Below are 13,873 nucleotides of genomic sequence, written 5' to 3'. Positions count from 1 at the left end.
ATCCTGCTCTTGTGGTGTGCAGGTGCAGGGGTGCCAGGACCTCACCCTGCGTGCCAGCTCACCCCCTGGTCCGTGAGTGGTGCCTCATGGGACACGTGCTCAGACATTGTCCACTGTGCCATCCTCCATCTTTTTTTTTTTTTAAATGTTTTTAATATTTATTTTTGAGAGACAGAGCGAGAGCAGGGGAGGGGCAGAGAGAGAGGGAGACACGGAATCCGAAGCAGGCTCCAGGCTCTGAGCCGTCAGCACAGGGCCCGACGCGGGGCTCGAACCCACGGATCGTGAGATCGTGACCTGAGCCGAAGTCGGACGCTTAACCGACTGAGCCACCCAGGCGCCCCACCATCCTCCATCTTAGAAGAAGTCGCCTCTAGAGGCTCGGGCCAGTCTGTCTCCTGTTGAGGGTCTGCTCACTTGGTATCCTCCAGTAGGATCTCTGGCCCAGAGGCTTCTTACTTGGAACTTTGCTTGGACATTAAAAAAATTTTTTTTTTAAATGTTTGTTTATTTCTGAGAGAGAGCGTGAGTGGGGGAGGTGCAGAGAGAGAGAGGGAGACACAGAATCTGAAGCAGGCTCCAGGCTCTGAGCTGTCAGCACAGAGCCCGATGTGGGGCCCGAACTTGTGAACTCATTAGATCATTACCTGAGCCGAAGTTGGATGTTCAACTGACTGAGCCACCCAGGTGCCCCATGCCTGCTTGGACATTTAAAAGCAGGTTCATAAGGCTCTAGTGTAGAGACTGCATCATCCTTATGGCCCGTGTGCTTGTAATCCCCAGCCTTTATCTTCCTGGCCTGTATTTGCCTTTTTCTTATTTTGATTCTTTTCTTTATATTTCATTTTGGTTTTAGTATCTGTGTTCTTGCAGTCTGCCTGAAAGGCCTTTTGAATTGAGACAAGGAATTAAATAATTTACACTTATTTTCAGGATGGGGGGGGGGGAAGACCTCTAAACTTTGCTGATAAATCTTACTGCTCATATTATTTTTTTTTTTAATGTTGATTTATTTTGAAATGGGGAGGGGCAGAGAGAGAAGGAAAAAGAGAATCCCAAGCAGATGCCACGCTGCCAGCACAGAGCACAACGTGGGGCTTGAACTCAAGAACCACAAGATCATAATCTGAGCTGAAGTCAACAGTAGGATGCGTTATTAACCGACTGAACCACCCAGGCATCCCTCAGATTATTTTTGAAACTGTTGTTTTTGTTTGGGGGAGAGGGGGTTTTAAATTTTTTGCCTCTGATTTCTTTTTTTTTAGTAGGTAAAATAGCAAGTTTCTTACTATCAAGGCACAGTGTAGGTAAATTAACATGTACATTGAAATCATGAGAATTGCTGTGCAGAATCATCTGCTTGGCAAATTCTAAGGCTGTTTTCCTAAGTTGATCATTGCTTTTATGTAGGAGGAAATGAGTCTCAACCAGAAACCCAGGAGGACCCCCGAGAAGTACTCAAAAAGACATTGGAGTTCTGCTTGTCTAGGTAAGGACGCCGGTGGTTTTTCTCATCCCTGCTGTCTGGAGTGTTCTGTGCCGGTTTTTCTATACAGATGTGACACTGTGTACACACGAGGGGGTATGTCTGTTGGTATCTATGTCTGTGTATAGCTATTAATAGGAAGTAGAGAATGTGGAGTAGTCCTAGCCTTTGACACAGTGGAGAACCAAACATAATCATCTAGGCCGGTGTTCCACGCACGTCTGCATGGATCCATCGTGATGATCATTACCTGGGTTGCTTTTTGAAATTCAGAGTCCTGGGCACGCCCCCCCCCCCCCCCCCGCAAATCCCACAGAATCAGACTCTCAAGGCGGGGCCGTAGGTCATCGCCTCACAGAGACACTCTTCAGCACAGTGAAGTTTGAGAACAATTTGCTGTTAGTAGTCCTCATAGTCTGCCAGACTCTGCAGTAACGAAGCGTTCTGTATGTGTGCCACTCGTAGTTTTAGTTGTTCTTTCTCCTGAGTAATACCTTTTTTCTCGACAAATGAAGCAGAACCTTTAAAGTTCAAAGCGACAACCATACATACAAGAGGATGGGATTGGGTTAAGTGTAATTTTCTTTGAGCATGAAGATAACTGATGTGTCACATGTAGAGTTTCCCATCAGTGGTAGTGATTTTTAAAGTGTTTTTCTGGGCCTGCTTTCGGACTTCAGAGCGTCTGATGGGGGCCCCGTAGACTGTGGGGCTGCACGGTGGGGAGAGGAGGGGTGGGGCCGGGTGGGGCCCCAGCTTTCCTTCCTCGCCCCCCCCCCCCCCCGCACCCTGCCTGAGGGCGTGCGCACCCTGCCTGAGGGCGTGCGCACCCTGCCTGAGGGCGTGCGCACCCTGCCTGAGGGCGTGCGCACCCTGCCTGAGGGCGTGCTCTGAGATGGAGAGCCGGGGGCCGTGAGCCTGGGCCGTGAGGCTGTGTGCTGGAGGAGCTGGGTGTGCGCCTTTTGCTCAAGCCCTGCTCTCGCCCCCCTGGGCCACCTGAGAGGTGGGGGTGGAGGTCTGTGGCTGTGTGGCTTCGTGGATCTTACAGATTGTCCTCCGCCTCTGCTGCGGAACCAGTGTGTCTGTGCTGAGAGGTTTTGAGCACTCCGTCCTGGTTATGGAGACTTACCAGAAGCTTGCAGCGTGGGCCACACGGCAGCAAGTGGCTCACCTTCCCCTGAACTGCTGGTACCTGCAGCTTCCTTGGAGGGACCCCGTGGGCCATGTCATTGCTCACGTCTCCTTCCTTGTAACCTGGCTGCCACTGGGTCTGCAGCTCCTCTGGTGCGTGTTCCAGACTGAACAGTGAGCACTCTGGGGACCAGCCTTTCCCGGCCTTTTCGTAGTTTTCTCAGGATTTTCATACCTAAAAACGTGGGTTTGTGTCTTTAGTAAGCTACTCAAACACTTCTTAGAACAAAAATAAGCTATAAATATGTTTCCAAAGGCTTACCCTGTGATTGTAACAAGTGCAGTATGCTTTTGTCCTCCCTGCCTCTCCAAATGTCTGTAAAAATTTTTACATACGGTCAGAGAGATGGCAAGTGACGGAAGGGGTTTGAACTCCCATCTGACTCTGAAGGACTCCCATGCCACACTCCTGCTTCTTCCGAAGCTTGCTTTTATTTTTTTTTTTTTTATTTTTTTTATTTTTTTTTTAATTTTTTTTTTCAACGTTTTTTATTTATTTTTGGGACAGAGAGAGACAGAGCATGAACGGGGGAGGGGCAGAGACAGAGAGGGAGACACAGAATCGGAAGCAGGCTCCAGGCTCTGAGCCATCAGCCCAGAGCCCGACGCGGGGCTCGAACTCACGGACCGCGAGATCGTGACCTGGCTGAAGTCGGACGCTTAACCGACTGCGCCACCCAGGCGCCCCCGAAGCTTGCTTTTAAAGGAAGGTTAATTCAAAGCTGTTGTCTTCTCTCTGCAGGGAGAACCTTGCTAGTGACATGTACCTTATATCGCAGATGGACAGTGATCAGTACGTGCCAATCACCACGGTAGCTAACCTGGACCACGTCAAGAAGCTCAGTACTGACATGAACTTGATTGTCGAAGTGCTGAGGTGTAAGTAAACGGCGGTCTGGGCTGGCTCACAAATGGTCTTGACGGCTGTGTGAGCTTGTACCTCAATAGCCATTGGGTGCAAGGTACTTGATGGTGACTGGGGTCTTCCTTCATGTTCCTGGCCTCGCTGAGTGGCTCGTGGGTGTGGCGAGGGCGTCGAGGGGCTCCATAACCCAACCCCCTGTGTAGTCCAGATCGTAGGTAGTGGGCGTGAGAGGGGCTAATGCGGAGGTTAATGACAGCTGTGATGTTAGTGAACCATAAAGTAGATAATGGTGTTCAGGGTAAAGTAGAATATGTTTTAATTAGCATTCTACCGACAAAGAGGGTTTCTTTAAATACTAACTTCCTGCTGAAATTTTGCTGAAATACTACTGTTTTTCTCTAAAAAGATGTTGTACGTGAAGTTGTTTTGTGGACATTTGGCGATATCAGAGGGAGGTTTAAACATTATATCCGAGGCCTGCAGGCCTTCAGGAAACGTGGATATTTCAGGTGTTGTCTGGCATGCCACAGGTGTGGTCACTGGTGTCCTGGTTTGCTTTGCAGATGAAGGCTTCTACAACCTGACATTTTGTTTCGTGTTTCTATAAAAACCACTTGACTGAGGTGTTGCTGACATACAGTGCGCTGCATGTATTTAAGGGTACAGTTGGGGCAGTTTGGAAGCAGGGAGATACGCATCAGTGAGACCGTCACTGCCCACGGTTCTCTTACGGCCTTTGTAATGCTTCCACCCCACGCTCCCATCCTCCCACCCAGGACGGCTTCACTGGGGATGAGTTTTAAATTAAGTGTACAGTACACTGAATATCTGTTTGAAATGGGCTTGTTTTTAATTACAAAAAGTCACTTTCTGTAACACGACTGCAGGCACCAGATGAATTCTTTCCGTACTCTCCCTTCTCAGGGCTGCTGGTCCTCAGTCATGGCAGAACTAAAACCCCGTTTTCCCGTGTCACCACTGTGACTTCCCATCACAGACACTTAGGCAGATGTGTTTACATACTCCCTGGCTTAGCTGGGTGGCTAACAGTCGGTGATGATTTTTTCTTGCGTGCATTTGACTTAATAGAAGAACAGAATGAGCATCTTACCTCCAAACTTAGTTGGAGGTAAAATTCTGTACTTTCTGCCCCTAGGAAAATGTCATAACGTCATGAAATTATTGGAGCAGGGAGTGAAGAAACTAGCAAACATCATCTATGAAGCTTGGATTCTGAAAATTGGAACCACTGTTTCCCAAGATAGCTATATGCTTTCCAGTGTCTCTTTGTCTTACGTTCAGAACAGGATTCCGCGGGAGTGCGTTTTGGTCCGACCTACGTGCAGAGGCCGGCGGCTTTCCTAACTAAAAGCTCGTGACCCTGTTAACGCTCTTTGCCTGTTATTTGGAATCCTAGATGTAGGTTTTTTTCTTTTTTTCCCCCGGGCATTCCTTGGAAGCCTGGCTGCCCCGTGGATCATTTCTAAGCTGGCGCATGCTGGCTAGGAGTCGTTCGTGCAGACCCTGAGGATGTTTAATTGCCCCGTGTGGTTGCCTCATGGAGCCGTTTCTCTCCGGGGACAGACAGCCCTGTCACCCTCTCCACGCCCCGCCGCCTCCCCTTCCAGTACTGTATCGGCAGAGGGTCTTGAATTGTCACGTTACCGATGCATGTGCACATGTAATAACCTGACGAATAGAGTGTGCTTAGCGTGTTAGTTGTTGTTCTGAAGAGGGTGACGTAAATAAGCCTCTGTGAGCAGAGATCTCGGTTTAAATCTTACCCTATCCCCAAAATGCCCAAGATAAAGTTAGATCCACTGTAGACATTTTGAATATTTCCTACTATGACACCAGAACTCTAGTGTTGATTGAATTGCATAAATTCTGTTTTTATATCGTACTCTGCATGGTGTGTAGTGCATGGTACAGAAAGCTGGTTCAGATTTTTTTTTTTTATACTTCATGCAGTTGAAGTTGCTAATTTAAAAATAGACTCAGATATTTGTCACCAGAGCATGAAGAAATACATTGTGATAGAGCCACAACGTGGCCACTAGAACCAGTAAAGTGAACTGGGCCTGTGTTTTCAGTAAGAATCAGTGTTAAAGTTCTAATGCTGAATCTGCAAGCATATTTCAGATGTGGACAAGATGCTCCCGTGGATCCAAAGTTCAGGGGTGTGGAGAACAGAACTGTGTCTCCTCGGCTCAGAGGTGCAGGTGTGAGAGTGGACGTACCTGAGCGGGACTGACCCCTGGGTAAAGGGGCTTTTAAGGGGGCACATGGACTGGGATAGGACGGGTATGAGAGGCATGGAGAGGTTCGCCGGTCCCTGCTGCTGGTTTGGTTTTTACGGCTTTATTGAAGTAGAGTTTACGGACCTCAGATATGCATGCTTTAAGTGTACATTAGGGAAGCTGCACATCTTCTCTCTCACACACACACACTCTCTCACTCAACTGCCAGAATCAAGATGACGACCCTCCTGTTACCCCCGGGAGTTTCCTGCCCCCACAGACAACCACTCATTTGCTGTCGCTACAGACTAGTTTGCATTTTCTAAAAACTTTATGTAAATGGAATCAGTCATCCAATAGCATCCCCCAACCCCCCCCCCCCCCCCCCCCCCCCCCCCCCCGCCCCAGTCTGGCTTCTGACACTCAGCACGATTACTGCTGAGCCGTATTCCATGCAGTAGATAGAGCACATCTGGATTAGTCACCCCCCAGTCTGTGGGCTTGGTTATTCCTGGGTTGTGACTACAAGTAAATGCCTTGAGCACTGGTGTGAGAGTCTCCGTGCGGACTGAGGCTTCCGTCCGTCTTGGTCAGCAGCTGGACGTGTTGCAGCTTGTGAACTGTCGGCCCATTCCCAGGGTGGGAGGTGTGGGCCCTTGCTGCGCACAGGCACCTCTGTGCCCTGTGTTCTCGTGGCGCTCACCTCATCGTGGCTTTGGTTTCTGTCTCCCTGCTGCCTTGTGGCACCGGGCCATCTTTTTACCTGCTTGTTGGCCCTCTTTATGTCTTTGCTGAAGTGTCTGTTCACACGCCCCCTCCACCCACCACCTTCCTTATATCGGAGATTGGGTGGGGGTGGGGGGGTCGTTTGAGATGTGTATTATCTGTGTTCCAGATAGAAGCTCAGATACATTCTCCTAGTCTCTAGCTTCTCATTTTTATTCTTCTAATAATAATAGTGTCTCTTGAAAAACAGTTTTGAATTTTTTGTGTAGTCCCTTGATTAATTTTTTTCTTTTATGGATCTTGCTCTTGGTGTTGTACCTAAGAAATCTGTGCTTAGTCCAAAGTCACAAAGGTTTCTCCCAGAAGCTTTACAGTTGTAGGGTTAGCATTTTTAGGTCATTTTTAGGTGTTCCATTTGAAGCTAATTTTTGTATGTGGTTCGAGGTAGGGATCTAAATTCTCTGCCCCTGCACATGTGGGTGTGCACTGTCCCCATGCCGTTTGCTGGAAGGACTCCCTTCTCCCCTGAGCTGTGCTTTGTGCGCTTGTTGGGATCATCTGTCCCTACACCCGGGGCCCTGTGTCCTTGATCTGCTTGTAGGTTTGAACACCGGCACCAGTGTCTTCATTGTTCTGGCTTTATAGGGAGTCTTAAAGTAGGTGCAAAATCTCCTAACTTTGTTTCGGCTCTTCGAAATGGTCTCCATTTCCATATGGCTTTTAGAATCCACATTTCAGTTTCAGAAAGGCCAGTTGGTATTTTTACTGGGATTGCGCTGAATCCATACATCAATTTGGGGAGAATTGACATCATAACAACAGTGAGTTTTACATTCCATGAACACAGAGTATCTCTCCATTTGTTTACAGTTTTAAGTTTTTTCTCTTGGTAATATTTTGTAGTTTTCAGTGTAGAGACTTCCATATCTTACCAGATTTATAACCGTTCCTGTTTTGGACACAATTTTAAATAATGTTTTAATTTCAATTTCCAATTGGAGCTAGTATGTAGATACACAATTCTTTTTTTTTTTTTTTTTTTTAACTTTATTTATTTTGAGAGAGAGAGCGCATGTGGGAGGGGCAGAGACAGAGAATCTCAAGCAGACTGCGGGCTGTCAGCACAGAGCCTGACACAGGGCTTGAACTCCCAGACCATGAGATCATGACCTGAGCCAAAACCAAAAGTCGGACGCTCAACCGACTGAGCCACCCAGGCACCCCTGTAATTTATTTTTGTATATTGATCTTGCATACTACAAATTTGTTAAACTGTAATTCTAGTTGTTTTGGAGATTTTATCAGATTTTCTGCATAGAAATGAGCCTGTTGGCCTATGAATATATAGGCCTATGAATATAAAGAGTTTTCCCTCTTTATATCCATTCTGATATACTGATTCTTGCCTGACTGCCCTTGCTGGAACCTCTGGTACAGTGGTGACCAGGCATGGAGGGGACAGTGGTGTTGCTTTGTCCTGTCTTCAGTAAGTGTGATGCTAGATGCTGATTTTTCTTGAGTGAGGTTTCCCTTCCGTTCCTAATTTGCTGAGTATTTTGGGGGGTAGTGTTGGATTTTGCCAGATACTTTGTCTGTATATGTGAGGTAATTGTATGGCTTTTTATGTTTGTTTTTTACTCCATTAACGTGGTGAATTACATTGCTTAATTTTCGATTGCTTAATACACCAACCTTTCGTTACAGAGATAAATCCTGCTTGTCATGATTTATTACCATTTTTTAGATATTGTGGGATTCAATTTGGCAAAATTTGGTAAGAATTTTTAATCTGTATTCACAGGGGTATTGGTGCATAGTTTTCTTGCTTTTGATGTCTTTGTTTAGTTTATTGGAGAGCAGAGAACTTCTGGTTTCATGGGTTGAATTGGAGTGTGTTACCTTTGGTGTTTTGAAAGAGGTTGTCCTGTGGGATTGGTTTATGTTTTTCTTAAATATTTGGTAGGATTCTCCAAGGACACTGTCTGGGCCTTGAGTTCTCTTTTAGATCCAGGCCTGTTCTGGTGACTGTCTTTTTAGGGTGTGCTTTGGTGGTGTGTATTGTTACGGATGTTTCTAGTTCATGTAAGTAGTCTAACTTATTAGTGTGAGCTTTTCATATTTCCTTATGATCCTTTTAAATATGAATAGAACCTGTAGTAAAGTCATTCTTCCATTCCTGATGTTGCTAACTTGAGCTCGTCGGGGTGGACAGCACTGGGCCCCGATTCTGATCGTACACAATACGGTTTCGTAGACATGACACCTTAAAAACAAAATATAACGAAAAGGAGTGCATGTAAGCACTGGTGAGGTCTGATTCAGGCCTGTCCCTGTGTGCACACCATTGCCCCAACACCAGCTTCCTTGTGTTGACGGTGGGTGTATCGTCCCTGGAAAAAGCTGGGTGAGGCACATGTGGCACCTTCTTGTGAGTTTAAAATAGAAAGTCATAATAGGACAGAAAATTATTTTATGATAGGGACTCGTGGAAATAGGAAGCCAGTTAACTCTGAGTTGTGATCTCCATTTAGTTGTTTTTCTTTAGAATCTGTGGTACAGGGTGTTAAATTTACTGTAGCTCTTAAAGGACTTTTTGAATTCCTATGTTCCTTTGTTTAGAGAACTGTAACATGCAGGACGGGTTTAAAAACTTCTGGTGGTTTGTGTCACAGTGACCCACTGTATGCGGGTTTCTTCGGTGCATTTAGTAAATATAATGTAGCACACTGCACAGGAGTGTTTATAACAGCGTACAAATGGTTAGGCAGCTTTAGTATTTGTGTTTTACCATTCATTCTTCTTCTCTTTGTAGCTTTACCTTTAGTCCAAGTGGACGAGAAGGGAGAAAAAGTAAGGCCAAATCAGAACCGCTGCATCGTGATACTGCGTGAAATCTCCGAGTCCACCCCTGTGGAAGTAAGTCCTCTCTCCTCCAAAGCACGCTTGCACGTTTTTTTGTGTGGGTTTTTTGTTTATTTTTGTGTATTTCTGTGTTTTGGGGGGGGGTATATTTTTAAGAATATGCACAGCGATGCTTTCTTCGCAGGACCTACACGCTGATAGTGTCCCAGAACTCCACCGCGTACTTCACGCTACACAGTACAGGAGAGTTGGTAACTCACTATTTAGAAGTTAAAAGTGAGAAAGGTTTAAATACTCGTTAAAAATAATAAACCCACAAGTTAAGACAAGGAACAGGTTTTTATGTTAAATAAGTTTTCAGGACAAGCATCTCCACGACGAGAGGGGAACTCGGAATTGTTGAGAGAATGTGCGGTAACGAGTGCCTGGACCGGCCGGCTGGCCTGCCCACATCAGGGCTGATGCTGGCACAGGGGGAGGCAGGCACGTCCCTTCCGTGGAAACGGGGCCTGGAGATCAAAACTTGAGTAGTACCGACTTAGGCAGTAATTTTAGGAAACTACAGTATTTGATAGCTTAAGAGTCCTGAAGAGTGACGTGCTGTCACTGCTTTGCTGGAAAATGTGTTACTCGTGCAGATGCTCATGCTGGGCGCGTTGTGTAAACCCTGCAGGCCAGTGGAACCCGCTGGCCACACCTGGGACGATGAAAAGCCGTGAGGTGGGGCTCTAACAGAGGCGGCTCTTGGCCTGGTTAGAGCGTGCCGGCTGGCTGCTGTGCGGACACTTCAAGACCCAGGAAGTTTGCTTTGTTAGTCCTGGGTCTTCCATGAGTTAGGCCTGGGTCATTCATGCTGTGGACATTCTCTACCTTCTCCGTAGGGAAGATAGATTAGTGTACGTGCAGGCTTAGGAAGGACAGTTCCTGGTGGAGTGTAACAAAGGTGAGAGTTCTAACAAATCTCTGATAGGATTAAAAAATCACACCTATCAGTGCGTATGGCACTGTTCTAGCAGGGTTTACTTTCTGTTCAACTGAGGCTCGTTTTTACTCATTCTGTATTATAGTATGTGAAGAAAAAGAAATTGCATTGAATTTTTGGTCCTCTTTTTAAGGTTCCAAATATGAAGGATCATCCTGTTTCTTCCTGCCAGTTTGGGTGCCTGTATTAACTCACAATAGTATTTAAGACATAAGTCCTGTAAGATACTTGTAAAGACTCTAACCAAGAAGAATTTTCTACTTTTCACTGCGGACACTGATCGTGGTGTATTTATATTATTCCAAACAGCATATCCTACACGTGTTGTAAAACTTGAACCATGGAAATTTTAAGAGAGAAGGCTCAGAGGAAACTATGATAAATTAAACGTTGACCAAGTAAAGAAACGGGGACAGATGTGGTCATGCGAAGCCGAGTGAGAGGACAGGAGGCCGCCCCGAGCACAGGTGGCAGAGAGCCCCTCTTGGGGGCCGGTGGCCAGCAGTCTTCGGAAAGCAGCCATGTGCTTGTTGGTGCTCAGAAAAGTTTTTAAATTATAGTTGATTTGGGCGATGAACTGTCTTTTATCAGATGGCCCTGTTTTCCCTGGCAGTATTTTGCTCTGGAATCGACTTTGGTGTTAACATAGCCGCTGCAGCTTTGTTGTGTTACTGTAGGCACAGCGCATCGTCTTTGTGTTAACGTAGCCCGTCCGTGTCTTCGTGGTTAGCGGGCACTTCTTGTGACCCTCCCACAGTTGGGTCGCGCCTTCCTTACCCCGGAGATCTCTGCTTCTGAGTGCGGAGCTGGCGCCATTATCCTGGAAGTGACTAACTGTGTGATTGGGTTGAAATCTAGCATCTTGCTGCTTGTTTTCTTTGTCTATACTGTTCTTGTTTTCTTGCCTCCCTTTGTTTTGGGTTAACGTGGTTTTTATCTCCCTTTTTGGCTTATTAGATATAACTCTTTGTTTTGTTTTAGTGGCGGCTTTTACGGTTTGTAGTCGACACCTAAGTGTATCAGCATCTGCCTTTACTTAATATAGTACCACTTGTTCACCTTTCTGGGATGGTCCCCCACTTCTCACGCCCGTCTGTGCTCAGAAATTCTGTGTAGTCCTAAACCACATAGTGCTTTGTTGTTGTGCTTGCTTTAAACGAGTCAGTTTTCTTTTGAAGAGATTAAAAATAAGAAAGATGTGTTTCATATTTATCCACCATGTACCATTTACAGTGCTTTTCATCCCATGTCTAGATCTAGACTTCCTTTTAGCTTCCTTTCTGCCTGGGTATTCCTTTAGTTCTTGGGATGCAGGTCTCCTGGTAGTGAGTTTTTTCAGCTTTTGTGTGTTTGAGAAAACGTCTATTTTACTGTCCTTTATAAAAGATATTTTCTCTGGGTGTAGAATCCAGGATTGACAAGATTGTTTATCCTTCCTGCGTTTTGAAGATGTTCTTCTGTGTTCTGGTGTGCGTTGTTTCTGAGGATGGGTCCTTCATTTTTGTCTCCATTCCTCTGTATGTAGTGACTGTTCTTTTTTCTTACTGCCTTGAAGATTTTAGGCAATTTGATTGTGATACACCTTGATGTAGCTGGTAAGTTTCTTGTACTTGAAGTGTCCTGAGCTATTATTTCTTCAAATAGTTTTTCTCTTCTCCCTTCTTTTTTTTTTTTTTTTTTCCAAAGTTCTAACTAACCATTAATCCTACTTAGTGCATTTTTCATTCCAGAAGTTCATTTTGGGTCTTTATTTCTTTCTTCTTCCATATCTCTATTGAACATGTTCAGTCTTTACTTTTGTGAATATAGAATATATGTCTAACAACTATTTTAATATCCTTGCCTTTTAATTCTGTCATCTGTATCAGTTCGGGGTCTAATTTGATGGACTTCCCTCCCTTAGGTCATATTTTCTCATTTCTTTGTGTATCTGGTGAATTTTGAATGGAGGCCAGGCATTTGGATTTTGTGTTATTGGGTCCTGAATGTCTTTGCATTCTTCCCCTGTAGTCATTTTTGAGCTTTGTTTGAGGTTCAATTTGACCCTTTAGGCATATTGTTAGGTGGGAGCCAGGCTGCCTTCACTCCAGGCCGGTTCTTCGTTCTTCCGCACACTGCAGCCGGGCCCTTCTGTGTGCACTGCCTGAGGTCCTGTGAGTTGGGAGTTTTTCCCACTGTGTCTGGTGGGGAGACACTCCCCCACCCCCGTCCCGGCAAGCTCTGCTGCTGTTCCCTCTGGTCACTTCAGGGGCTGTTGATGCACACCGAGCCCCACTGAGAGCCCTGGACTCGTGGGGATGGGTCAGCGCTCACCTCCTGGCACTGAATTGTGGGGTCTCCATGGGGACTCCGGGCCCAAGCTGGGCACTCGCGGGCTCATCTGCCCTGTATGGCCTGAGCTCTGCTTTCTGAAACTGTCTTTTCCTACATTTTGTCTTTGGTTTTGGGGAGCATAAATCTGACCCGTCTTGGCCAAAACCAAAAGTTCAGCTAATGTTTAAATTTCTCAGGTTACCACCCTCCTTCCCCAGGTGTGTAGTTACCAGCTCTCTAGTGCAGTGCAGCGATGTCAGCACGTTAATTTACCTTAAAGGGACCTTGGTCCTAAGAAAAGCACTTGGTACGTAGTGGATTTACTTTCTGTGGCAGTGGGGACCTGATTCTGGAAGCCACACTCAGCACCTCTGCTCTTCTGGAAGAGGTTTACTAGCCATCAGTATGTTGGACTCTGTGTCTAAGAATCTGTCCTCCAGTGTCCGTACCGTTTCTATTTGGTAAGGACAGATGCGGCGTAGCCGAGAATTAATTTCTGCCTCTCTGTCCCTGTAGGAAGTAGAAGCACTGTTCAAAGGAGACAATTTACCGAAATTCATAAACTGTGAATTTGCCTATAATGATAATTGGTTTATTACATTTGAAACAGAAGCTGATGCACAGCAGGTAAGTCCTTCCCACCGCTGTTGAAGCCCAGCGTTACCAGTACTTAATACTTAACCTAAGTTGTACATAGGGGGCCTGACTGTGGGTGTTGAGATTACTGTTGCATTGTGGCGCTAAGTTTGATGATATAAAGTGCAGGAGAAATCATGTTGTAGAAACTGAAATAGGTGTGTTTGTGCAGATAGTTTTTGTAGCAATATGTAAAACGTATGACGTTATTTCTTAAGGACATGTAAGATGAGCAGCATGTGAAAATGAGTTCTTTTCTTTTATGTTTTCTTTTCTCCGGCGGAGAAAAGTTTTAATACTTGGAAAGTGTTTTGGGAAATTGGAACACCACCTTAACTTTCACCAGGTGTCCCTGTGTGTCGTAAGACAGTTGAAACGGCCCTGCGGCCCTCTGGGAGGAGAGGCAGGGAGTTATGATGGTCTCTCTGCCCTTCAAGGAGGAGTCTTGCTGGGGGAAACGTTAACGTGCTTAAAGGGATTGCCAGTACGGGTGGCTCTTGAACAGCGTGGAGGTTAGGGATGCCGACCCGCATGGTGGGGAGTCCACGTGTAATGATTGATTCTCCGAAGTG

General features: G+C 45.9%; 1 protein-coding gene across 3 annotated transcripts in view; it reads left to right on the top strand.

Annotated features, from left to right (window-relative positions):
- LARP4B (La ribonucleoprotein 4B) overlaps positions 1 to 13,873 on the top strand; it is a 104,808-nt gene that overhangs the window by 65,780 nt on the left and 25,155 nt on the right. For all 3 annotated transcript variants that reach the window (XM_042944721.1, XM_042944722.1, XM_042944723.1), the window contains 4 exons: positions 1,411 to 1,489; positions 3,420 to 3,556; positions 9,321 to 9,424; positions 13,182 to 13,292. In XM_042944721.1, coding sequence (XP_042800655.1) covers positions 1,411 to 1,489; positions 3,420 to 3,556; positions 9,321 to 9,424; positions 13,182 to 13,292 — 431 coding nt within the window. The remainder of the gene's footprint in view (positions 1 to 1,410; positions 1,490 to 3,419; positions 3,557 to 9,320; positions 9,425 to 13,181; positions 13,293 to 13,873) is intronic.

This window comes from Panthera leo, chromosome B4 (assembly GCF_018350215.1).
Source record: "Panthera leo isolate Ple1 chromosome B4, P.leo_Ple1_pat1.1, whole genome shotgun sequence".
In the NCBI taxonomy this organism is placed as follows: domain Eukaryota; kingdom Metazoa; phylum Chordata; class Mammalia; order Carnivora; family Felidae; genus Panthera; species Panthera leo.
The sequence above is the reverse complement of the archived record's forward strand: the minus strand, read 5'-3'. Positions and strand labels throughout refer to the sequence as shown.